Raw genomic sequence first — 27,509 nt, forward strand, 5'->3', positions numbered from 1 at the left:
ATCCATGTCTATCAGATTCTGTGCATCTTTTAAATCTGCCACATACAGATCTTATGCAAGTCTGCCTTTTAATACTGCATGTTACAGTGACTGATTTAATTGCTGCAGGGCAGACCTTTTATTACAAAACACTCATTTGTGGGAATAAAAACTGAAACTAAGAGCAAAACAAAAATATTTCTCAATTTTAGTACAAAATAAGTCCCTTCATCTACATGTATACAAATGTTAGCAGACATGGCCACCAACCATTGTAGCAAAGCTACATAACCCATTCTAACTAATTATACACTTGTGAAAAAATAACACAGGTATCTTAAAGCAAACTCAGGGAGGAAATTAACTCCTGTGGAACAGATGGGAAAAGTTCACTTGAGCTTGATTTTTAGGGAAAATAACTTTGTGTCTTGAAACATTGCAATATTTATTTTATATTTTATTCGTAATTTTTAATAATCCTTTTTAATTGTCTGCTCCGTTTTCATGAAAAACATAGTCTTGAGGCACTATGATATACAGCCGTTTGCACAATAAGCCTGCATGTTTTGCTTTGCATCTTTCATTCATTCGTTACTGTGAGAATGCAGTGCATTGATCTGCAACAAATGTTTAGTGACATAGCAAACAGAGAAGTTTAACTGCAACTGAATTTGACTGTAAGCTGGTTATTCTTTGCATTCGTGCACTTTATCTTTATCGGTGCACCGTTGCAATCACATTCTCATTTTCTTTTCCTTCTATTCACATCATATTTATTTGCCCTCCACACAGAGCAAATCCCCCTGTCTGGAATCTACAACCTGCATAGAGGAAGCTAATTATTAGCTCTGAAGAATTTCCTAGAAGTAACCTTTTTTAACATAATATGTTCATTTTCCACCTGATGGAGGGTCTCTGGTTATGGACATAGCCCAACATCTCCCACCTCCCACTTCTCTTTCCTCCAGAAAAAAATTCAGTTTGCTTGAAAACATATGCTTATTGTCAGTTCAGTGTCCCAAAGGAGCAAGAGCAGCCATATGGCAAATGGATAGGTTCCCATACACTGGACTTACAGAGAACAGTAGCCCAGACTACACTGGGAAATACCTAATTGGCTAATAACCTGTACAAAACCAAACGAGCAAGGCCTCTCATTATTTCCTGTTGTCCTCATTTATTTCTGTTGCTAATGCCACTGACTGTATTTATTGTCAGCTCCCATTGCAAAATTAATATCAACATGATAGTCCCTTGCACCTACCCCAATACCTTCAAAGCAGAACAGCAATTGGCACACACTTCTTCATACTCTGTCTCACCTTTCTACAGCCCAGATATTTTTTTTTCTCAAATCATGAACCCCAACATCTGCATCAAAAGGCTGGGCTATGAACATTCAAGTTCAAACACAGATAAATTGAGGTCCATGTAGTATATGCTTTATCCCACTAATTAGTGAATGCTTCTATACTGTCTTGTTAGTTAGCTCTGCCTAAAGACCAGTGACCAATCAACAACTGAGCTCTTTTTAATATAATATACTTCAAGTGTTTGAAGAAAATGCAGTATCTGAAGAATTAAACTTACACCTGTCTTTTATGGAGTTCTAGTAACATGGAAAGAACAAGTCTGCATTCAGCAAGCTAATTTTACATCAGCTAGGCCAATAAATACTTCTTTCTTCCAGATTTTAACAGTGATGCAGAATGCTTCTTTACATTGCCTGCCTTTTTCTTAATGCTGTTACCACCTACATGGCAGACAGAATAACCATAAACTTTATTTTTAGGGACTGGGACTGGTCTGTTTATAGAACTGTGTCTATAGGTCTGATATATTACATGTTTCATTTGGATTACTTCTGCAGTTGTAATATACCCATCTAATGCCCAGAGTATAGAATACTGTTTTTTTCTGTTTTGTGATCGACAAGTTTGTTACTCAGTTTTCTCCTGGAGGTTAGGATTAAAAGTGTCATAGTCATCAGTTTGCGTAACTTTCCTGACAGTCAAAAATGTTTATCTTTATTTACTTTTTATTTTCTGGGGTAGAGCACTGATCTTCATGGACCTTTTTCAGACTCAGTCAAGGAGTAGTATCTAGTTATGTGACTTGCTTAGAGTAATACAGTTAGACAATGGAGTCTGAGGGAATCAAACCTTGCACTTCTGGACCACAGGAAGCAGACTGTTACCAACAGCTCTAAGCCATCTGCCAGACTTCTTAAGTGTTTATGTGTTAAGCATAAACATAATTTATTCATTATCATTCTTATGTTTTATTTACATAACTGTTATTTTTATTATATTTGTCTTGAACAGAAGCAGGAATTTATTGTTACAGTTTGGGGAGCAACAAAAATGTATCATGCCATTTAGATTTAGAAAGCCCATCATATTAAATTTCATATGAGGCACTGGGCTTATCTATTAGTATAAGGAGCCCTGTGATACTGCCATCTTAACTAGTATTGATAAAGCCATGTTGTAAACAATTCTGTGGTATGTTGAGACAGCACATGATAACATTGAGAGGCAGGTTTTGCATGGATGACTACAGTGCCTTGGTCTCTTCTTTATGTTGATTTACAGGAGACTTAGGAAGTTACATTTCCCACAGTATTCGACAAAATAGTTTGTCCTACCTGCATATATGGCAGAATAAGGTTTCTAAAATGTAAAAAGCTGTTCTTTTCTTTTATATATATATATATATATATATATCACACATAATTTTCCAATTCTTTAATCATTGTCATTTTACTTAGCTGTTAAAATTATTACAATATCAAAACAGGCACCTTAAGAAAGAAAGAAGAATCAGCTATTACTAAGCTATAACAGTGTACAATGGCTCAGTGTAAAAGTAATGCTTTGATAAATACCCAGAAAAGTCATTGCTGAGATATCAATTAAACTGAATGAAGTCAGATTTATTGAGTGATATGTGCACTACTAAATTACAGTTTGACTGATCTGACCTAGTGGCAGGATACTTTTAGGTAACCTACCTGAAAGTGTTATGACTTATGACACCAGAGTTAGTTATGTAACGTTAGGAAGAAGAGGATAAAATCTCTCACATGGGCATCATCCCAGCTTGTTGAGAATGTCAGCATGACAATTTTTGATCAAACAAAATCATGAACTTGAACTCTGAAAAGCCCAACTTTAGTAAGAATGCATCATTAATAAATGTTACTTGTACGCATTGTCCTCCTTTCAAACATTCTAGTTAATGGCAGGAAAAGAATCCCTCATCAGTAAAACAACTTTTGATTTTGCCACCCACAGGATACACAGTTTAACATACTGTGCATGGATAAAAGTTATAAATAGTGAAAAAAATATTTGTGAATATTGCTTTAAGTCTAATAAAGTTATATACAATGGAAAATAGTTGTGAATTTATTGTTTAGTCCAATGGACTGGTATGTATAGATGCCCAAATTATTTTGCCAGATGTTTAAATAGTACATTCAACAGAAATGTTATAAAATTAATTACTGTGGACTAAAACTGTCTTCACATTTTAAAAAAATCATCTACATTTAATTTGTTCAGTGAAAGAAATGGTATGCTATGCACTTTGTTGTGAAGGACCCAAAATAGGGGAGCATAGGTTTGGAAAAAGGGACATGGGGACTTTCGTTCACAGTGAACTATCCTTTGATCACCATGTATCCACTGTTGTTAGGAAATTCTTTTATCTTTCTAGGAATATTTTTTTCAGATCTAAGGACATTACCACCCATAACATGAAAACATCAAACAATACCACCATGACTAAAGATTAATTATTCAAAAATCACATGCCAAATATACAAATCCACTGGCCTACTGTCTTCTAATAATGAACATCAACCAGCAAGAAGTACTGAAGAACACATTTATTGAAAAAATAAGCACTTTGACCTCCACTGGATTAAAGCAAAGAACTTCATCAGAACCAGTATGAAACAGCAGACTCCTTCAATAAATAGCAATTAATTTTGCCACATGATCAAAAATAACTAGTCATAGGAAAGAAAAGACCATCATACATAATACATTTTGCTAATAAGTTAAAAAAAAACCTGTTACATAGAATTTTGAATTAAAAGCCATCTCTTCTCCTCCCTCATCGGCCTCATAATACAGTATAATTACCCCGTTGGTACATATCTGCCTAAGTATATGACCCAGGTTGAGAGACTACAGCAATTCCTCACTAAGATAGTCAAGGGCTAGACTTCCTTGAGCTTTGCAGACTGCCTTAAAGACTCTTTAGAGGTAACCTTTGTCTAGCCTATGAAGGCTTGAAGGATCCAGTCCTATGCAACCTCCTGTGAATCCAAAAAACTAATAACACCATCAATACCTGCTCAAGAGATCTTACCTCCCACCAAAACCTGAATAGGATGTACTGTGAAATAGGTAAGTACAACCTGGACAAATGAATAGGTGATCATAAATCAATCCCAGGCCCGGCTCCTCAAGTCCTCATGGGATTGGATCAAAACTAGGTATAAATTAGCCATATGTCAATGGGTACCTATGATTTGGGATAGTGTGGCTAGGCTACTTATGATCCTCTACATCAACAGCCTGGTATTAACCTATAAATATATGAATTGCACGCAGAACAGAAAATCAATATATAACTGTGTCGTTTTCATTTTATGACTGAAATCTTAATGCAGGTTTCATGTGCTAGAATAAGGCAGAGACATGGTGTTGTTAAGGTTACCAATGTTAGCAAATATTTCTGTGATGCCTCTAGCAGGCATTACTCATATCAAGCTTGTACATTATTTCATAGTATACAATGCAATAAGACACACACAGTAGTATAAAATCTACAACATATAAAACAATTTTGAGATAAAAGAATGGTTCTTTTACAGAATCATATGAATTTTCACATGGTTATTTTTGTGCTTAATTGTTCAAGATGATATAAAATACATATTTTAATTTAAAAAATGGACATCATATACACCTTATGACAGTGAATGTAATTGTCATTATTTGTATACATTTTACAGTAACTAAAATACTCTTCATGTTTTATGCACTGGTTCTATTAGCTAATATTAAAGAAATACTTTGCACTCAGTACCCATTATAATTTAACAGCCCACATAAGGCCTTGTCAGTTAACTTATTATGCTGCTATGTATCTGGAAGCAGTCCAAGTGTGTCAACTTTGAAACCTGCTTTGCATTATTTACAGCACAGCACGTTCGAATGGTATAATTTAATCAGCACTGAGCAGTACTCAAGAGTCTTATTTTAATTATCTTTCAGCTGTTCCTTCAGTTAAAACAGAATTAAGCTTGTTTTAAAGAATAACTGTCCATTTACACTTTTCATTTTATGAGAGAATTAAGGCAGTGTTTTAAAAACAAGTCCTAGTAAGATATAAACAGAATATGATCCTTATGAAGGACACCACACAACAGAACCAAGATGAAGAGATTATTAGAATGTCACTAGTTAAGATAGAAATGTATACTTTATATGCAGAATTTTTAAAAGAGAGATCATTGGCCATACACGTAGTGGTGGTTGATTATACCAAAGGAGGCTGAGAAACCATGACCAGTGCATAATAACCTGTATCTTAAAGAGGAGGAAAATATTTAATCTCTGGACAAGGAAAACCTCCAGAATCCAGGCCAGCTAGAGCTAGTTAGGACAATGCATTTACATTTGAAAAAGTACTAGACCATTGCATAAATATTCAGTTTAAAAGAAGCAAGTGAAATCTGGAAGAACCTAAAAATAAGGGCTGGTACATTTATACTTCATAAATGAAAACATTTTTGAGTGTAATGCCTAAATACTGTGTAATGCTACATGGAAAGTAGGTTCTACTATGAACTGCCACTCTGCATAAAGTATCAGAAACACTGAACAATAATATCTGAAACAGAAGAATGGAAAATTTACTTTTAATCATTTTTTTGCAGAAAGCCAAGTCCCCCTGCATACTGGATATGGAGGACAAGCCCCCACACTAGTTTATACTGTAGATATATATATATATATATATATATATATATATATATATATATATATATATATATATATATATATATATACCAACTTCACAGCAGCACTAATTCAAACAAGGGAGACATCATTCCCAGCATGCACTTAGAAATCATGCAGACAATGATTTTCTGAGGAAAACAATGATTGTTGTCTTTGTACTGTTGCCATTGTACTGTTCAGCATCATCTTTTTCTTTGGACTACTGATGCTAAAGGAATTTCACCTCAATAGCCTGTAGTCAAAAGAATTCAAAAAGCGAATATAGACTTCATTAGGATACTTGAAGAGCATACAAACTGTAGAAATTAATGAATAATCCAATCAATAAACTCTGGGAAACATAACAACTATTTTATATTGCTTTATTACTGGATAATCACAGCTTTAGAAGGTATCCCCAGAAAAATGAACATATTCTTTATAATCAATAATCCATAGCAAAAATGTGGATTGTAGTAGGATTTATTCCAACCTGGTAATGTTTGGTATAAAATCCGAGTGATTAAACACTCTTTCCATGCAGGAGTTAATATATCCATGACTCACAGGCGCAGACATGGGTTATTGTGATTGTACCATAGTCTAAGATTAATGGCATTTAACTCCCAACTAACATACCCCTCCTCACACGCGCGCATGCGCGCACACACACACACACACACACACTCACACACACACACACACACACACACACACACACACACACACACACACACACACACACACACAAAACTCTTAGCTACATCTTTACTAACGTACTCCACCATATAGGTGTCCAAGTAACTTGGGAGCAAAGCTGGTTAAGGTTGCAAGGCTAGGTTTGTAAAGACCCTTGTGGTCGTTAGCTTAGCATAAACCTATGAACTTATGAATGATCAGTTGCTTTAGAGTAAATCAGTGAAAAATGAAACAATCAAAGACTACTACATGTAATTCAGAAATCACTCGATCCAGCCAAATCAAAATGGTGTATTAACAAAATGACAGCAGGAAAGAAAGAAATAATAGGTACAGCAAACATTTAAGATGGGAGAAAGCCTGCCTGTACTCCATAAGTGAGGATGCACCCCACTCACTCCTCTTGCTTTATTATTACATCAGGGTCCATAAGTGTCTGGAACAAGGAAAAAAATCTGCTTTGTCCATGGAGTGAGAAAGAGTGTGTGTGTGTGTGTGTGTGTGTGTGTGTGTGTGTGTGTGTGTGTGTGTGTGTGTGTGTGTGTGTGTGTGTGTGTGTGTGTGCACGCGCGCACATGTGCGCACAGCAAAGGATGGGGGGATACAAGAGATTTTCCACCCTGTAATAAGCAGATTTAATTTTTTACATTTAGAATTAACATGACTAATGGGCGTACCTTCATTGAAGGTTGTGAATCAGGGCTGGTAACTCGGCACGTAAAAATCAACTACCAATCATTAGCGGACCGGAGTTCTGCTGTGGCGACCCCTAACCGGGAAAAGCCGAAAGACACAACAACAACAACTGTGTAGCTGTATTTCTCTCTAAGAAAGTCTTATTCATAGGTTCATAGGTTCATAGGTAGGCGCTAGGCTATCGGCCCTGGGGCCTATAAGCATAGCCAAAAAGGTTCCCTGGCTTTTGCCACCCTCTGCCCCTGTCAAGCAGTGCTGCAGAAGTGATCCCCGGGGTGAATTTTCTATTTCCCATCCAGTCGTCAAGAATTTTCTTAAAAAGGGCCAATGAGGAGCTTTGCTTGACATGAATGGGGAGTTTTTTCCAGAGTATGGGAAGTCTCTGGGAGAGGAATCTAAGATCTGTGGTTCCAGGTAGACTGAGACCTTCTACCTGGAACGACTTGCCTACAGACATCAAATATCTAAACACCATTAAAAGCTTGAAAGATGAACATCGCTTTACGGAATCTACCTGAAACTGCTACCATGACAATGATTAGGTAACTTATCATCCCATATCATGAATACTAGAATACATTTTGTAAACTTTCCTCAGCCTGTTAAAATAGCATCTTATACACAAATATTTTACATATATATAGTAGTTTATGTATTATATGCATGATTGAACTGTATTACATTTTGTGTGTGTGTGTATATATATATATATATATATATATATATATATATATATATATATATACACAATTTTTTTTTCTCAATGCACTCTAACTGGCTCTTTTAATGTTGCCCTGTCTGCATTCAATCTGGCTATGTTCTAAAATGTTCTATATACTATTTTGTATGTAATATTGTTGAGTGAAAGACCACATTGTATCTTCTGCTCTTTGAGCTTGGGTCATGGGTGAAAAAGGGTCAATACCAAGCTTTCATTTAGCTGCTTATATTAGACTAATCTAGTTGTCATGAACCACTCTAAAGCTTCCTGGTTCAAAATGAAGAACACATTCAATTAGTAGCAGTGAAATTCATTTTATTAGAAGTGTCACTATTTGTATCTTATTCTTTGTCTTTCAAGTGGCTGTTGACTACTTCAATTTGGATTTAAAATTTTCTGATTTAATTTACATTACTAAAATTAACCCCTGTCCCATGATGGGCTGGAATACTATACTGTAATGAATTGTTTGGTCTCCTACAAAACCATTCTTTGTTTTGCTACACTCTTTTGAAATACCATCTTGGCCTTATTAATGATGGGTACTTACCCAGTCATATAGCTCACAGCATATGGTCATAGGTTCATAGGTTGGTACTAGGCTATCGGCCCTAGGGCCTATACAAGCTTAGCCATAACAATTCCCTGGCTATTTCTTCCCACACTATTTACTTCCCTGTACCCCTGTCTAGCAGGGCAACTGACGTGATCCCTGGGGTGAATTTCCTTTCTCCCATCCAATCATCAAGGTTCCTTTTGAAGAGGGCCAAAGAGGTGCTCTGCTTGACATCTATGGGCAGTCTATTCCAGAGTCTGGGGAGTCTCTGGTTCAGGAACCTATCCTTCAAGCATGTTTTGTTTATTGTGATGACAAGGTTTAGATCCCTGGAGCATGTGGCTCTGAGGGATTGGGATTTCTTTAAGTGTAGCATGTCCAACAGCTCTGGATTTGACATAGCCTTGTATGTTAAGCAGAGATCGCCTTGGAGTAGATGATATGCGACAGAGTATAGCTGGAGTTTTTTAAGGCGGTCTGCATAGTGCATCTGCTTTAGGCCTGTGATTCTTTTAGTGAGGTATTTCTGCAGCCTTTCCAGTTGTTGCAGATGTCTTGAGAGGTACATACCAATGGAGTGTTGTATTCTATAATGGGTCTAATGAGGGATGAGTACAGTGGGACAATGACCTCCTTTTTTCGGGATGAAAAGCCCTTAGTGATGAGGTGTGCCACATAGAAGGATTTCCTGACTGTTGTGGCGATGTGGTTATTGAAGGTGAGACCACTGTCCACCTGTGTCCCTAAGTCTCTTATCGCACTTTTGGTGTTTAGTGTACTGCCACCTTTGTGATAATTCACGGGTACATGTTTTTTTCCAAAGGGATAACTATACATTTCTTGGCATTGAGCTTGAGCCCATGGCTCTGGCACCAAGCATCTGTTTCTGTAAGGCCCTTTTGTAGCGTATCCACATAATTTGGGGATTCAATAATGGCTCCCAGTTTGCAGTCATCTGTGAACTTAGTTAGCTAGAGTCCCTTAGTGTTGGCCTGTACTTCAGAGAAGTAGATGCCAAACAAGAGAGGTCCCAGGACTGAACCCTGAGGTACTCCACTTGTCACTTTGTCTGGAGCTGGATTTGGAGTCAGCTACTTTTACAGTGTGTCAGTAAGCCAGATGGCAACCCATCGAGTGACATAGGGATTAATGCCCAACTTAGTAAGGTTATCTATGATTCCAGAGTGGGGGGTGGTGTCAAAGGCCTTGGCAAGGTCCAGGTAGGATGTGTGGACTGCCTTACCCTCGTACACGGCTCTGGAGACTGATTCAAAGAAGTCAATAAGGTTCAGGAGACAAGATCTGCCCTTCACAAACTCAAACTGGGTGGGGTCCAGTATTTTAAGGTTGCCAATGTCTTTGTTTATAAGTTCCATGATAATACGTTCCATGGCCTTGCAGATCAGGCTCGTCAGAGTAATTCCCGGGATCCAAGGTGGATCTCCCCTTGTGGAGTCATTTGATTAATGGTCACTGAGACAAAGTAGAAGAGTGAATTACGTACTTAACAAATCTAACAGCATATTTACTAATCTGCTTACTGAAGAACAGTGAGTTTTGTTAACATTAATCTATACTATACAAGCCTGTGCAGAAAGTATATAAAATGGGTATATGGCATATGCAAAACAAGCTTAATTTTAGAAAATGTCTTTAGAGCTGCTAGATTTCAAACTTTCAATCTGTGCTATTGTATTTTTGTTTTTTAATGCATTCCTCTAGCTCTAGTTAAATGAAACACATATTTGGTACATTATGATTGACCTGATAGTATCCCGGCTTGATTCTGCACCATCTCCAACAAGAACTAGCCTTGTCATTGAGCACCCTATTCAACCATAGCCTAAGTACAGGCTTCATTCCAGCAGAGTGGAGAACTGCCATTGTCATCCCTTTGCACAAAGGTGGTGCCACTACTGACCCTGGAAACTATTGCCTCATTACCTTTACAAGTCTGATCTGTAAGGCCATGGAGTGTATTATTATGCATCTCATAAACAAGGACATAAGCAATCTCCAAGCACTTGACCCCACACAGTTTGGATTTGTCAAGGGTAGATCTTGCCTGTTGAACCTGGTTGACATTTTTGAGACTCTCACCAAGGCACTGGATGAGGGAAAGTCAGTACATAAAGCTTACCTTGATTTGGCAAATGCCTTTGACACAATCCCTGTCTCGGGCATAATAGAAAAGCTAACACAACTTGGTCTAAATCCCTATCTCATCAGATGGGTAGCCAACTGGCTCACTGAAAGGATCCACAAGATCAAAATAGGTGCCACCACAAATTTGTCCCAGGGGTTCCACCTGTGTCCCTCATTGACAGGGGTGACAGGTGCTGATTGAGGTTTCTTTTTTGGGGACAAACTCTTGGCTAGGCTTGTAAGGGCCCCAGAGCCATTACCCTAGTAATCTCCTATGATTCTATGAATATATGCTCCTCAAATGAAGATTCTATTCATACCTAATCTTATATAATATCATCTCTATAACTGCAGTGTACAAGTAAATCTTGCTACTATCACTGCATGGTTAAGAATTTGCATTCACAGTAATAGAAACAAAATGGTTGAATACATCTGCGCTATTGGATTTCCAATGGGAAGGAATCTGCTAAATCTAAAGGGGGTGGGATGAAGACCTCTGAAAGTCAGGCTGTTCATTGGGCTTCTGCAAGAAGACCTCCCATTAGTCAGTACTGCCAAAGTGAAAAAGTAGCATGGTAAACACCATGCCGTCACAATTATAAAAACAGAATGGCTTAAAAAACTGTTCCAAATGACATCCATGTGAGAGGGAGTCTGCTGGGCCAGGATGAGGAGGGATGAAGAACCTAGGAAGTCAGGTCATCTGTCAGGCCTCTGCAGGAGGGAATCCCAAGAGTCAGTAGAGTAACAAATTATCGTATGATAAGCATTCTGCCTTCACAGTTATAGAAACCAAATGGTCTTATGCACATGGTGTGTAACTCCTGAAATATCATGCACAGTAGGTCAGTTAGTAGGTTTCAGGAAATGATTTTGTTATGAGTGGTGATGCCACAAGTCAAGAAATTACTTCTCTAATCCTACAATAAATGATATTTCATGTGTCACACAAAACAGACGAAATGTATTCCATTTATTCATTTTTTTCTGCTAGATTATGCTAGAGTTGTGTTTCTTGGTAACATCTGTGAAGTAATAAGTTTAGGTATTCTGCAAAGTTTAACTTTTTTTTTATCCCTATCAGATCTTCCCGATGATTCCACTATCTTTACTCATATGGCCCATCAGTTCCACTGGAGGTGAGAGCCAGGCATCCCCGAGCTAGACAGGAGTCCCATGAGTCATTCATTGCTGTCCAGATGAACTCATCAGTCCATTCAGTCTCTCTGTGGTGTGAGTAAGTATTATGGAGGAGGCTACTTTCCAGGTTAGGTGAGACAACCTATTCCTCCCTCAGTGACATGCCATTTTCCTCATGGCAGGTTTCCAAGCTCTGTTATTGCTGCCTGTCAGTGGAAGAGTGCCTTCACATACTTTTTCAGTTATGTGCTAATGCACATAGATAATGCATGCACACAGGATGCACATAGATAGTGCATGCACACAAGATGCACATGGATTGTGCATGCACACAGGCTTAAGCTCCATGGATACAACCCCTAGTGCACCTGCTTATTTTTACCCAAATGACAAGCCAAAGCCACTCCCTTCCCTCACAATGGGAAAGTCATCTTCTATCCTCTCCTTCTAGTTGTTTCAGGTGCCTGAATTGCTAATGAAACTCAAGTTTCCTGGGCAATAAAGAGGGTATTATACCCTATATGTCACTGGTGGTGGATAACTTGAGCAATATTTGGCAATGGAATGTCTTGAGTAGTTCTGAATTGCAGTTTCTGAATTTTTTAATTTCCTTTGTATTGTCATTTTAATGTATTTAATAGTGTATTACAGGTCAGGTTAGGATTTGTTAGCTTTATATTTTAGCTAGGCTTTTAAGGCAGTTTACTTTTAGTATAGGTTAGATTAAACGATTCAAAGAAAACTTTATTGTCATTTAGGAAACACACGTGCAACCTAAAAGAAATTTTGGGTATCAGCTCATCATCAGAATACAGAGGCAAATTAAGTATAAAAAGAATAAGACATGATGTATACACACCTATTCTAATGGCTAATACACATAAAACATAATCCTTATAATCTATTTCTATTCATGTAAAACTACCCATACATATAAACCTAAACATATGAACAAATAGTACTGTACACAGAAAAAGAGAAGAAAAGGCAGTTTTTTAATATTGCATATGAGAAATTATTGCAATTACACTTTTAAGAGAAATATATTGTATTTTAGTAAGAATATACTAACTATAGTGAATTAAACAATGTATCACTTTCAGTGAAATATTACTAGTGAGATCACGTTTGGAGGCAGGAGACGTCCAAGTTGATGTCAGAGTTTGATCCTTATTACTGTTGGACAGATGTGTTCAAAAGCATGGAGGTCCTACGGCAGATGCTGTGGTACCTTTTGCCAGATGAAAGTCTAGCAAACTAGCCAAATCCTGGGTGTGATGTGTTTGTAAGTATTTTGTATGCCCTCTTTATGCTTCTTGTAGTAAAGTGTTCTTGCATAGTTGGAAGATTTGTACCCATTATCTCTGCAATCCTCACCACTCTTTGAAGCTTCTTCCTCTCTGCTGTAGTACTGTTTCCATACCACACGTCAGTCAGTTGCCCTGCTAGACAGAGGTCCAGGGAAGTAAATAGTTTGGGAAGAAATAGCCAGGGAATTGTTATGGCTAGGCTTGTATAGGCCCTAGGGCTGATAGCCTAGTACCAACCTATGAACACAGTAAAGTTGCAGGTGAGAATACTTTCAATAGCTCCTTTTGTTGCCTTTATTATCTCCAGTTTAGCTACAGAGAAGAAATATAGCTGGTTTGACTAAAGATGCTATGAGGTAATTTAAGAATGTTTGGTGTCTAAAATGCCTTCTCACATGCACCTCTCTCTGGAACATTTTGAAGACAGGAGCAACTATGTCAGGCTGTTGTTCATTGACTTTAGCTTGGAATTCAACACAGTGGTTCTGATGCATCTTATAAGCAAATTAATTAAACTTGGCATCAACAAAAATCTCTGCAAGTGGATCCTGGACTTCTAGACTGGAAGACCACAGAAGACATGTGCAGTATCGTCTGTCCTGTTTACTAACTGCAATACATGGCCCAGTAATTTATTCAGAACTGTCAGTATCTGTCAGTGCTCAGCACAAGTAAAACTTTCCTTGCAGAATATTTGCAAGTTTTGTTACAAACCCTGAGATATGACAGCACTTTGGAAGACTTTTATATTATAAAGCAAAAACTTTGAAGAGGGCTTTCTTAAGTAATTATATTTTATTTTAGATTATTTAAGGCTAGCTTTCCAGTCGCATCAGAAATGCAATGCACTTGATAGCTTAAAATCCTACAAAACAAACACTATGAGGATGGCTTTCCTAAGCACTTATAATTTCTGTTCAAGGATTTAAGGCTAGCTTTCCATATCACTTTCCACCCAAAGTTATGTGGGACAAGTGTTGATATAATATTTTCAAATTCAAGAATGATCCTTTTTAATGATAAGTCATTCTAACTGCATCATCTTCTCAAATGGTACAGAAAATTCCTCTTTCCATAATTCTTTCACTGACATGCAGAATATGTCCATACAGCTCCAGTCCAAATCATGGCCCTCAAATAAATAACCTTATCCTATTTGTGTAGCACATTAAATACTTACATGCCCCTTGGTTACCATATGACTTAAACAAACTAAATGTGTTTGAGACTTCTTTAATGTTGGAACACATTTGCCATTTAGCACAGGACAGCCTTGGATTGGATTTTGCCTGTTTGTAACATCAGCCAGAAGACCATAAAAGCAAAATCACTGATGATCACATTTAGACCCTGCGTGTTACATTTGTCACACATTAATACACCCAGAGTATCACTTAACAAATGAGTATTCACATATTATTGTTACTGATATAGTTTTGAGCCACATTAATACTTGTACAGCATCCTCTCTTCACTAAAGACAATTCATATATCACTATTACAGGCTAAAAACTTCCCAGTATTAATACTGTCATGGCATCATATTTTCAGTAATGCTTACTCTCTCACCGTTACTGCTAACTGAAATATGACCTACATAACAATACCTCCAAAGCACCATCATTTCACTGATGATTATTCCGATACCACTATTACTTTATGAAATGTGCCCAGCATTAATACTCCCACAGCAAAATCATTTCACTAATTATTGGTATTGATACTCCTAAAGTATAATCATTTCATTAATTTTCACATAACAATAACTGAAATATGTCCCACATTAACACTCCAACAATATTATTTCACTTATGACTATGTTCCGTTACTACTAACTGACATATGCTCCACATTAATGCTTCCATATGAGATAATTTCACAAATGACTATTCATGTACTACTACTATATTATTATACTACTATTAACCAAAATGTACTTCACATTAATACTGCCATAACATCATTGTTTCATTTATGAGTATTTACACACCACTGTTACCAAATAAAAGATACCCCATGTTATTAATCCCACATAATTACTATATTTATTCATACACCACTACTACTACTATATGAAATGTGCTTCTCATTAGTAACATCCCAGTCATCAACAGTTCATTTATGTTTTATTTAAGTTTAATCACTCACCACTATTACAACCACTTGAACAATTCTTAAGTACAGCAGTTCTGAAATATGGTGTCTTGTTCTTAGCAAACACATTTTATAAATGCCTTTCCACCAGCAGTCCATGACATTGCCTTCCTAATATAGTCAAGATAGGAACTAATCTATTGGGAACCATTCATAGATATGAAATGTTTACTTCCACTGTTCTAATGACTTGTAAAATGGACAATGAACAAGACCCAACTAAATATATGTACCTAACTGCCATGCTGCAAACAACATTCTCTGTATTCTTTTTTTCACTCAGGCAACAGAATGGACTTTGTCACAAAACTACCTGACAGGTCACACAAATCAGACATGAAATAAGCATAGGCTTCATTTTTGTTCTAACTGTGTTCTAACTATATATAGCATTAGGATAAGACAGGGAAAATGCAATGACTCCTATTTTAATCACTTGAGTGGAAAATGTATAATTTGAAGTACCTTTGCTGTGGCTTCTGTTCCACTTTTCACGTAGTGTTTATATTTCCCAATAGCTCCCAAACTGAAGTACATGAATTAAGAGAGCAAGGATATATTGTTACATATGTTTTGGGCACACTCATTTACCCATTGACCTCTAAGAATGGTGAACAATACCCTTCAATTACTCTGGATAGGCAGTTCTTAGTTGTCTCCAGAACTAACCTTTTCACCATGAGAAAATTAGTCTGGAAAACAGTATCAAATTATTAACCCTGATTATTGCTCAGTTTTGAAAAGCCAGAATAAAGACTGATCCCACTGTCCAGGAATGGCGCTAAATAAGAATTTTGTGTACATTGTGGGAATCATTATTTCACAGTTTCAGACAGGACCATTCCCTCTGAATGCAGGGCACAGACATTTAGAACACATTTAAGCGCATACCACACCTGTTCAAGTCTAACAGACTGGGCTGTAAATGTTAGATATTTACATGGTTTGTAAGTTCAATTTATATCAGATTTAACTCAGTGATGCTAGACCTAGAACCTGCAGCAGTCTAAGGTTTGATTCCCACAGCCACCATATGCTTACTGCTCACTCTGCACCAAGTGACTTAACCAGACATTGCTTCCCGATTTCCCTTGAAAAGGGAGTGTGTATCCAGTGGGTTACCTAATGAACAAATATCTATCTATCTATCTATATATCTATCTATCTATCTATCTATCTATCTATCTATCTATCTACCTATCAATTTCTTCCATCTATCTTACACAAACAGAAATATTTTAACTTACACATACCTATACATTTTTTTCAGACTTACTTGAGAAAACTGTCTGTGAATTTTCTTAAAGATACATTTTGACTTTTCATTAATTGGAAGCCCCTAAACAGATGTTCCTTTATTTAATAAATAAAAGTGGCAACATGTTCTCATTTTGTGGGAAAGATGAAGGTATATGTTAACCCATTATTTACTGACACACACACACACACACACACACACACACACACACACTGTATTGTTTTGTGTGTGTGTGTGTGTGTGTGTGTGTGTGTGTGTGTGTGTGTGTGTGTGTGTGTGTGTATGTGGTAACAAAAATGCCCTGAGATTTACAAACATAAAAATGGCAACTGATACATTATTTTCTGAAAAGATTTTTTTACCATTTCTCTAATTGTTTTAGAAAACCATGATGTTATTATTATATAAAACAAAAGAAATTACTAAAATGGTGCAAAAGTGTTCTTTTTTATTTTAGTAATATAATGAAACCAGCCATTTACACTGATTCTGGATATGGTATGTGCAATAAAATATAATGACTGTGGACACTGTTGCATTAACATTTACTGTTCTCCTTTACGTTTTTATAATTTTTGCTGTTGCATTAATATTTACTGATCTCCTTTACTTTTTTAACATTTTTGCTGTTGCATTAACAATTACTGTTCTCCTTTACTTTGCTGTTGCATTAACATTTACTGTTCTCCTTTACATTTTTAGCATTTTTGCTGTTGCATTAACATTTACTGTTCTCCTTTACTTTGCTGTTGCATTAACATTTACTGTTCTCCTTTACCTTTTTAGCATTTTTGCTGTTGCATTAACATTTACTGTTCTCCTTTACTTTTTTAGCATTTTTACTGTTGCATTAACATTTACTGTTCTCCTTTACTTTTTTAGCATTTTTACTGTTGCATTAACGTTTACTGTTCTTTACTTTTTTAGCATTTTTGCTGTTGCATTAACATTTACTGTTCTCCTTTACTTTTTTACCATTTTTGCTGTTGCATTAACATTTATTGTTCTCCTTTACCTTTTTAGCATTTTTGCTGTTGCATTAACATTTACTGTTCTCCTTTACTTTTTTACCATTTTTGCTGTTGCATTAACATTTACTGTTCTCCTTTACTTTTTTACCATCATTTTTGCTGTTGCATTAACATTTACTGTTCTCCTTTACCTTTTTAGCATTTTTGCTGTTGCATTAACATTTACTGTTCTCCTTTACTTTTTTACCATTTTTGCTGTTGCATTAACATTTACTGTTCTCCTTTACTTTTTTTACCATTTTTGCTGTTGCATTAACATTTACTGTTTTCCTTTACTTTTTTACCATTTTTGCTGTTGCATTAACATTTACTGTTCTCCTTTACTTTTTTACCATTTTTGCTGTTGCATTAACATTTACTGTTCTCCTTTACTTTTTTACCATTTTTGCTGTTGCATTAACATTTACTGCTCTGATTTACTTTTTTACCATTTTTGCTGTTGCATTAACATTTACTGTTCTCCTTTACTTTTTTACCATTTTTGCTGTTGCATTAACATTTACTGTTCTCCTTTACTTTTTTACCATTTTTGCTGTTGCATTAACATTTACTGTTCTCCTTTACTTTTTTACCATTTTTGCTGTTGCATTAACATTTACTGTTCTCCTTTACTTTTTTAGCATTTTTGTTTGTCTGCTTGTTTTTTTGTAATTTGACTCATAATTTTGGGTCTTGGCATTACAGTATGAAAACTTTATACTTAAGTAGGCAACATAGACAAGGAATTATGAGAATTCACACTTTTGACAGTAAGTGGGTCAAAATATACAGGGCCAAATTCAATAAAGCATGCACTACACTATTCTGAGTGAACAGACAACACAGACACAACTCACAACTTTTTCTTCCTAATTTTAGTTTGTTGCTGATATTCTTGCAAATATTGACAGGGATTCATAAAGTTTACAACAAAGTGTAGACTACATTTACACTTTGTGTAATCTTTCTGAGTGACTAGAAAGTGCAAAAAAATGTGATAAGCATTTTATTGAACACTTAGTGTACACCTAGTGTAGGCTTTATTGAATCTGGCCCACAGACTACCTACACATCTATGTCTATAAATAAATATCATTGTTAATTGATAAAAAGTAGAAACTGGTCAAAAAACACTGTCTAGGAGCTTACAGCTCAGGTGTTGTTTAAAAAAATTCACTGACAGTTGTTTCAAGATCTTCCAAAGAAACATGAATTCATCAATCTGTATTTCTTCACCATTTTTGATAAGACAGTGACGGAAACAGAAGAGCAAAGTAGCATCATACTGTAAGGACACAAACTGCATTGTGAGGAGATGAAACTTTGAGAAACACAATCTTAAAAGAATGGTTGTCTCTTCCATGGCATTTTAGGACACAACAAATTATAAAATAAGTGTAAACAGAGTGATAGCTGTTATGTTGCTTAGAAAAGTAACATATTTTTTCACGTTTTCACTTTTTAGCGATAGTTGGCTTTTCTTTGAGATATTTACTATTCACTTACCATCAGTACTCAGAAGTACAATGAAAATAACCTGATGAGCTGTGTTTTATCAATGCCTATCTTTTAAGGCTACTTGTTAAATTAGAAATGGGGTGTCTAAAATGTGTCTCTGTATAACAAAGTACTCTGGTCCACAGCTGCTCATTTAAAAAAATGATTATACACTGCCAATTCCTCCTATCAAATTAGGTCAATGCAGAAAGAATCCTAAAATATTAAAAAGAGTATAATTTAAAAATTAAAAAAAAAGATTATTCAGGCACAAATGCAGTTAATCCTGGGTTTACTTCAAAACTTTTTGTATCCTCTCCCTGCTAACTTGTTATATAGAGAAAAGTAAAAGCTTATTGCAGAATGTGAGTTTTTCATCCATTTTAAATTAATACTCTACATCAAGCCTTTCTGAAGTTTTTGACTGTTGTACATAAATAGTTAAAAAAATAAATTTTATAAAAGAGTTTCAACATCAGGAGTCCAGAGATATACTGCTTCCTCTAACCACATCTGAGGACCACTGTAAACATTAATAAAATATATATTTTCTAGAAAATTAAGTTTTGTTTTTATATATATATATATATATATATATATATATATTAATTAATAATTCACATTTCTTCGTGTGTTTTGACTCATAAAGCTTGCTATTTGAGAATAATGTTGATTAATGTTAAATTAAATTTAAAATTTTATCATTCTGGTATTAATATAGTCAGATATTTCTGTTTAATGCATGTGAATGGTACCTTGTTTTTTAAATTAGCCAATAAGTGTATACCCTTGAGTACGTGAATAAATGCTTTTCTCTGAAACTCAGTAGTGCAGTTGTTGTTCCTTAAATTAGGCTGTTCGTTTTTACCATTTACCTCCAACTGCAATAAAGTTTTAATTGGTAAAAAATAAAATAAAATATGTATTTTCACAGTAACATATAGAACAACATTAAGAAGAAAGACAACATGGTAAAACATGTCAAAGTACCTCTTCTTCTGAATCAATAGGAACAAATGCAAAGTATTGTGTGCTTGTAGTTGTTACAATTTTGTTTTCTCATAAAACAGCATATATTTAAATCCTGTAAAGTTGTGTCTGTTGTATTTATAGAAACGGCTTCAAAAGAAATGTTTTGACAATTGCCTCTACATGCTTACTTACAGCTTATATCCTAAATCACAACGTAAGGCATTGCTGTTTGAAAACTTCAATCCTAAATTGGTGCTTCCAGATAAAGTAACTGCCATATAGCCCTGCTGCATTATAGGGGATAAAGCAGACTTACGATAAACTGTTTCTTGTTTTGATATATGATTACAATATATCTGTCCATTTATCTATCTTTATTGTTTTAGGAAATGCTGGCTATTTCATAAGTTTTTTAACTCATGACAACATGTTTCATAATCTGCCACTTTAATATTGTTGCTGGTTATTTCCTTTGTTACTTTGTAGCTGCTTATAATCACAGTACCTTAAATGTGACTATGATTTATCACTTGTCTGAATGATGCAATGCATTTTGATCATTTCTGCAAAGTGAATGCTTAAAACTATTTGAATAATCCCTGCCAGTATATCTCTTACACTGTTTTTGACACCCTTGGAGATAAACGTCATAGTAGCAAATCGGAATAACGAGACAGGGCGTCCATTGCCAACTATGGCTAAAAATAACAGGACAGAAATTACCAGGTTTTCATAAGTTTATGTCAGTGATACCCACAGAACACACCATCACAAATAATGGCAACAAAATTGTAAATACAAAGTAAAACTAATAATAATGAATATGTACTCTAAAAGCAAAATGCATTTTCCCAGTGGATTAATAACACATATTATACTGTTTAAACACAGATGATATCCCAAGTACTTTGACAAACTCCATTGCAGATGTCTGAACTGATATATAGCATTAGCATATAGTTTGTATATATTCTACTTTACAGGTAACACAAAGCATCTATTTTAGAGGCCATATACAGGTGAAAATGTAGACATAATCAAGTTCTACTCTGCATTAATGTCCTTACATGTCAGTTTAAACCCCTAACAGAATCAAAACAGGTCATGGCAGGTAAGTGCCAGTCTAAGCAAAAATGGCCTCATTCTGAGTACCGTATGTCTATATGCCACGCCAGGACTTACTATTTATATGTAGTTTAATTGAGAAATCTGCACAGTGTGACAATGACACAAATGATTGTGAGACATCAGTGCAGGTGCTCCTGCAGTACAACAGAAAAATAAATCACAATAGCTGCTATGAAAAACCACACCTGAACTGCAATGAACCATAAATACACTATAGTACTGAACACGAGACATGCTGAAGACCTGTGGAGAAATTACCTAACAGCTCAGTATAGATAATAAACTGCTACTAACCCATAACATCAAGCTACCACGCAGATTCGCTGCTTAACTTCTATTTGCTTAGAGATCATCAAAATGACACATTTATTATTTATTTATTTATTTAACATTTGTTGACCGGGAAAGTCCGACTAGGTTCCACAGATCCTGTTTTCAGTGGAGGCCCGGGGAGAAATGCTCCAGAAGCATGTCTTTAGAATGTGGGAGGAAACCGGAGTACCTGGAGGAAACCCACACATCCTATTGGCTATTAAAATGAAAAGTCACGGGAGAATGGTCTAGAAAATGTAATTATAAAACTCAGCACTAAGGCAGAATCAGCACATAACACCAACTAAAAATATTGGAGTCACCAGCATCCAGTTTTTCCTAACTTCCTTCTCATCACTAATCAACGTGTGATTTGTAGCTTCAAAAAGGAAACTGGATTTGCAGCATCAAGAACAAAAAGAAATGGAACACCCTTTTAATACACTGCTGTATCAAATGAGGAAGCAAAAGGAACACAGCACATCAAATAAAATATAAAAAATGTTTTTACGTTCCTCTAAAGCTAGCTTTTGTCTGTGTAACTATAGACTTATGGTTCACAAGGTAATTTAATTAAATACACTAGATATACTGTTCTATAAAATCATTGCTTATAACAATTCCTTCATCAGAAAACTTTTTCAGCATTGCTTTAGTGCACATTATAGCTTTCTTTCCCACTAAGTATTTTTTTTAATTCACATAATACGTATTAGAGAAAACACAAATAAATACAGACTTAACAGTTTGCATCAGTTTGTTTGTTTTTTTTACCCTAGTTTTTCATTGTTTGATTCTGACAATGTCCTTCACAGTAAATCATGTTGGGTAATACAAGCAAAGCCTTCTAAAGGTCAAGACACTTAATGGTTGTGTTAACAGGCCTCACTGTACCATGAGTGGTCCTAGAAAAAGCCTCACTGTACTGTGAGTGGCCCTAGAACAAACCTCACTGTACTGTGAGTGGCCTATACCTACCAGATGCACACAGCTTTAAGGGTATTATTATCTGCAGTATTGATTTAAGTACCTCTGCAATACTATTAGTTATAGGTGAGCCCCCACTTTCTCTTCTGTGGGTATGCTCTTAAAATGTCCTAAACATCTGCATTACTCTACTATATGTGTCCTGTGTTAGTACATGTGTGTGCATGCATATGTCTTGACCTACCATTCTACCACTCTACCATAACTAGACTCAGACTCTATGTAACCTTAACCATCCATATTAATATATGACTCTTTTGTTATGTAAACACCATACCTCTTATTGTCTCTGTATCACAATCTACTAGTATTCATACCATTTAGACTGACTGTTGCATACTTCTGTGTACCTTTGAATCTTATGTTAATTTTTATCTTTCATATTTTGCATTATCTTTTGTATTATGTTAATTTTTATCTTTTGTCTTTTGTTTTATCTTTTGTATTTTTGTAATGTGGAGCTTTTCTCCCCGGGCCTCCACTGAAAATGGGCTCCTGAGCCCAGTGGACCTCCCCGGTCATCAAACTGAAATAAATAAATAAATAAAATATGTGTATGTGCACATGTGCATGTGCTTGGGTATGTGCGTGTGTGTGTGTGTGTGTGTGTGTGTGTGTGTGTGTGTGTGTGTGTGTGTGTGTGTGTGTGTGTGTGAACACATATGTGTTTGTGCACATGCACACTTATGTATGTGTGTATATATGTGTATGGGCCTATGTGCATGTGCTTTTGTGTGTATGGATGCATGTGTGTATGTGCATATGTACACTAATGTGTGTGAATACATATGTGTATGTGCACATGTGCGTGTGCTTCTGTGTGGGTAAATACGTATATGTATGTGCACATGTAGACTTACATATATGTGTGTGAATGCACATTTGTATACACATATGTGCATGTGCACATGTGTGGGTGAATGCATATGCTTATTCATGGGTGTGTATGTGTGTGTGACTTGTGATAAATCCAACAAATCCAACAACTGCAGTGTCCACAGAGGTTTCTCACTAAATCTCGCTAAAAGAATACAGGGCATAAGTAACATGTCCTTTGCAGAGTGCCTCAAGGCCTATCCCTGTATTCTGTCTCCTACAAGCTGTTTAAAGGAGATCTATGCCTGGCATACAAAGCATTGTTGGACCCCACCCTGATGGACCTCTTGCATATCTGCAAAACAAACAGCATCAGAATTACCCATTGTAAAGACTTAAACCTTGCCTGTGATATAAATAACAACTGCTGGAGAGACAGGTATGTATCCTAGAGATTATCCCTTCTCTGGAACAAGCGCACCTTCTATGTGAATCAGAGTCCTCCCTAACCCAATTCAAGTGTAACTTGCACAACTGGATGGACAACAGGAAATTCATCCCTGGTCTGGCACCTATGTATCTAATGGACACAAGCAGCCTGTAAATGATTCATCTCCCAGGCCCCTGCTTGTAATTTATTTCATCTCCTAAGCCCCTGCCTACACTTATCAAGGGTACCAGAACTTGTCAATGATTTGGGATGCATGGTTCGACTTAAAATGGCCCTTATGATCATTAGCCTAGTACACGCCTATAAACTTATGAAAGATGGTATGATGTTATATGATTTTTTTAGAACATTTTCTATGGTATGATGTTTGGATAGCATTCTAGTGGCAAGTAATTGGAAGTGAGAATATTCATCAGAACATCAGAATGAAAGCACCAGCAGCTGATGACATTATGCCTGTTTTGCACATCTTTCTTTGTAACAGAATGAAGAAAAGAGAACCACGCATGGCAAAAACCTGGCAGCATGCACAGGAAAAATAAAAAGCTTATATGAAGTCAACAGAGGTAATCATTAAGGTTCTTTGCATAATGTATTATTAAATATTTCCTATTTTAATGGCTGTGAGTCTACCTACGGTTAATTTGCAAAGTGCATCAAAGGCTTTAGTTATGGTTATTGTGATGGAAGCTTGACTGATTGGTTGCAGCAATGAAGACTAACTTGATGCAGGGTCACAAAAGCTTGCTTAACAACTTTGCTAAGCTTGCAGTCTGTTTCTTCATTTCCCTTTTAGCACTAAATGGTTGCATTACATCTTAGCTTGAGTTCCATGATATACTTCATAAGTTGAAATCTTAGACCAGCTCACCTGATCTCATAAGATCCAGATGTATAGAAGAAATCCCACCATAAGCTAACATCCCAATATGCAGGAACAATTCTAGGAACCTGTGATCATAGTTTTGTGGAACATGCAGTATGCAATGCAATAAATCCCTTTTTAGAGATATCCCTGCCTGTAAACAAATTTACCTGCATGGTATACCATGGAAACTCAAAAGTGTACTCTCACTGCAAGTTATGTTTGCAGAGAAAAACACATGTGCTTAGAAGAACCATAATGCTATTAAGTAAAGCACAAAAGGTAGCAGTGCTGTGTAATCAATACATCCCAACAGCAGGAATACAGTGAAGCCGAAAAATCTAAAGGAAATGGAGACAGCCTGCTGAAATCTTACAGATGATTCTGAACTATGTTCTTCTTCTCTGGGAACTTCAAATGGACTTGAATCAGCATTTTTCTTTTCTGAGGTCCAGGTCAACATGAATGCATCATTATCAGTCTCAGACTTTTCCAAGCAGACTTGATCATATTTTGGCTTCTCTTTAGTTTCCTCATTATTTAAGCTTTTAGTAGGTGACTGACTAGGTAGCCATATATTTGAAATACAACTGGAACTTTCATCTTTTCTAACATCTTGCAGAAGTCCAGACCCATCATCCACTTCTCTGATGTTTTCAGGAGCATTTATAAGTTCCTCACATTGGAAGTCAGCTGCTGAAGTCACTGTATCTTCAAGTGTCGCACTTCTAAAACCTAAGACATCTTTTTCTGCTGAATAATAATTAAAGCTGTCATACTGCACATCAGAGGTCCATGACTTGCTATCTTCTAGTCCATAAGATGCAGTCATGTGTCCATTTTTTAACGTAGCTGCCATATTATTAAAATATGAAACTGTCTGACAAATGTCTTCAGCAACATTTTTCTCAGGAGTCTCCATGGTGTCCTGAGCTCCAGCTTCTTGTTCTGTCTTAAACAGCGATATTGTATTACTTGGATGTGGTTGGGTTGGTATATCCACTTCTGAGCCATAGCTTTGGATTGTGCCTAGTGCACTCACCAATGGCATGTTTCCTTTGTTGTTGTTGTCCACTGAGTGCAGCTCGTCTTCCTCTCTACTGCTGCGTGATGTTGGCTCTTCAAAGGATTCAGTCAATAGCTTCTCAGAAGATACAAGAATGCTGCAACTTACAGCATCATGATCAAGTTCTTGAGGCATCTCAGAATGATAACTATATTCTACTCCAGAGGCATTTTCAGGGCATATATCTGCTTTGTATTGCTCATCCTCCATTAATGTTGTCTGCTCTCTCTGTAAAACATTGGCAACGTCTATCTCCATAGTAACCTGCTCTTGAGTAATCTGCTTTCTGCCATGAATCTCAACTCTAGTGTCCAAACCTGGGATTTCAGGAGTTTCCCTTTTTATTTCATCCCCTGCACCCCAGAAGGCTTTCTCCATGCTAAGGCTTTCTGGAGCAATTGTCGGCATCTCTACAACTTCTACTATATTTTGTGGTACAGAAGCAACCTTAGTGCTAGGGCTAATGTCCATGGCTGGGATATTTTCAGATTGCAAAGATGTATCCCCACTGCCCGTGTCCTGCTGACTTCCCAGATTCTCTTGCAATAAAGTTTGAGTGTGATCTGAGCTGCTTTGTTTTATGGCTGCTGCATCTGCTGTCAAGATACTTTCTGCTGCTGGAGACCATGTCTGGAGAATGTGTTCTGGCAAGGTAGAGTACATATCCATATCAATCAACTTTCTTTCTGGAGAAAGACTAGTCACCTTCAGGTCAGGAACCTACAATTGAATCAAGACACAATATTAGTAACACAGGTACAAAACAAAGCATATTTCTTTAATCAAGAAACCTTAAGCTAGCTTATTTATCATCATGCTAATGTAAAGATCACATATTAACCAAGCATTTCATAGCCTTTGTTAAATGTTGCTGCACAACCTATAGACAGAAAGGCATTAGTCTCAACATGTTTTGTGATGAAATTCCCACTCTTTTTCTAATGCCTTTACTTAGAAACAGTATTGTCCTCCAGAATGACTTAACATAGCTGTGCTACCAGTTTTCCAACAATTTGGAAGAGCTGCAGCTCCTTTCTTAACAATGTCCTTCTTATTTTTCCTATTAATTTTGCCTTATGTTTGCCTTATGTAAGTATTAATGGGTCTGCATGTTGTATACTAACCACATGCTTAGGTGCAAGGAAAGACATGACGTCAAAGGCTGAATGTTATATCATAATTACTACTACTACATCTACTCCATGTACATCACATCTACATCTAGGTCATATCTACATCATTAACTCCACTAATGGCACTATAATAGAACCAGTTAACCAAACAAAACTACTTGGTGTCATGATAAACAACAACCTAACATTCAATAAACACGTATCACTCACAATAAAGAAAGTTCACATCAAACGTGGCGCTCGATATAGAGCCAAACCTTACCTTACTCAAAATGCCAGACTAGCCACAGCCAGATCCCACCTCCTATCTGCTATCTCTACGGTTTTCAACTTTTCACTAACCTGCACACGTCTGATTTATATCTACTTGATTCCTGCTGCAACAAAATAGCAAAATTTGCTACTAATATACCCAACAGGGCCCATCTTTGCCTTGCTCTTCAAAAATTACACTGGCTTGAATTTCCCAATCTGTTATTGCTCAGTCAGCTCACCACTGCCCACTGTATTACCCACAAACCTGAAAACTGCCCTGTACTCTCCAACCTCGTGCAACCAAATACCAACCCCAGGACCCTTAGATCATCCGAT

At 36.4% G+C, this 27,509-nt stretch overlaps 1 protein-coding gene across 1 annotated transcript in view; it reads right to left on the reverse strand.

Moving 5' to 3' along the window:
• Positions 1–24,087: 24,087 nt before the first annotated feature.
• The window catches only part of LOC122808328, a 189,849-nt gene continuing 186,427 nt past the window's right edge, over positions 24,088–27,509 (reverse strand). The window contains exon 4 of the mRNA XM_044079293.1: positions 24,088–26,505. Coding sequence (XP_043935228.1) covers positions 24,964–26,505 — 1,542 coding nt within the window. The 3' untranslated portion in view covers positions 24,088–24,963. The remainder of the gene's footprint in view (positions 26,506–27,509) is intronic.

The sequence above is a fragment of the Protopterus annectens genome, chromosome 8.part0 (genome assembly GCF_019279795.1).
Source record: "Protopterus annectens isolate FY-2018-M chromosome 8.part0, PAN1.0, whole genome shotgun sequence".
NCBI classification, from domain to species: Eukaryota; Metazoa; Chordata; order Ceratodontiformes; family Protopteridae; genus Protopterus; species Protopterus annectens.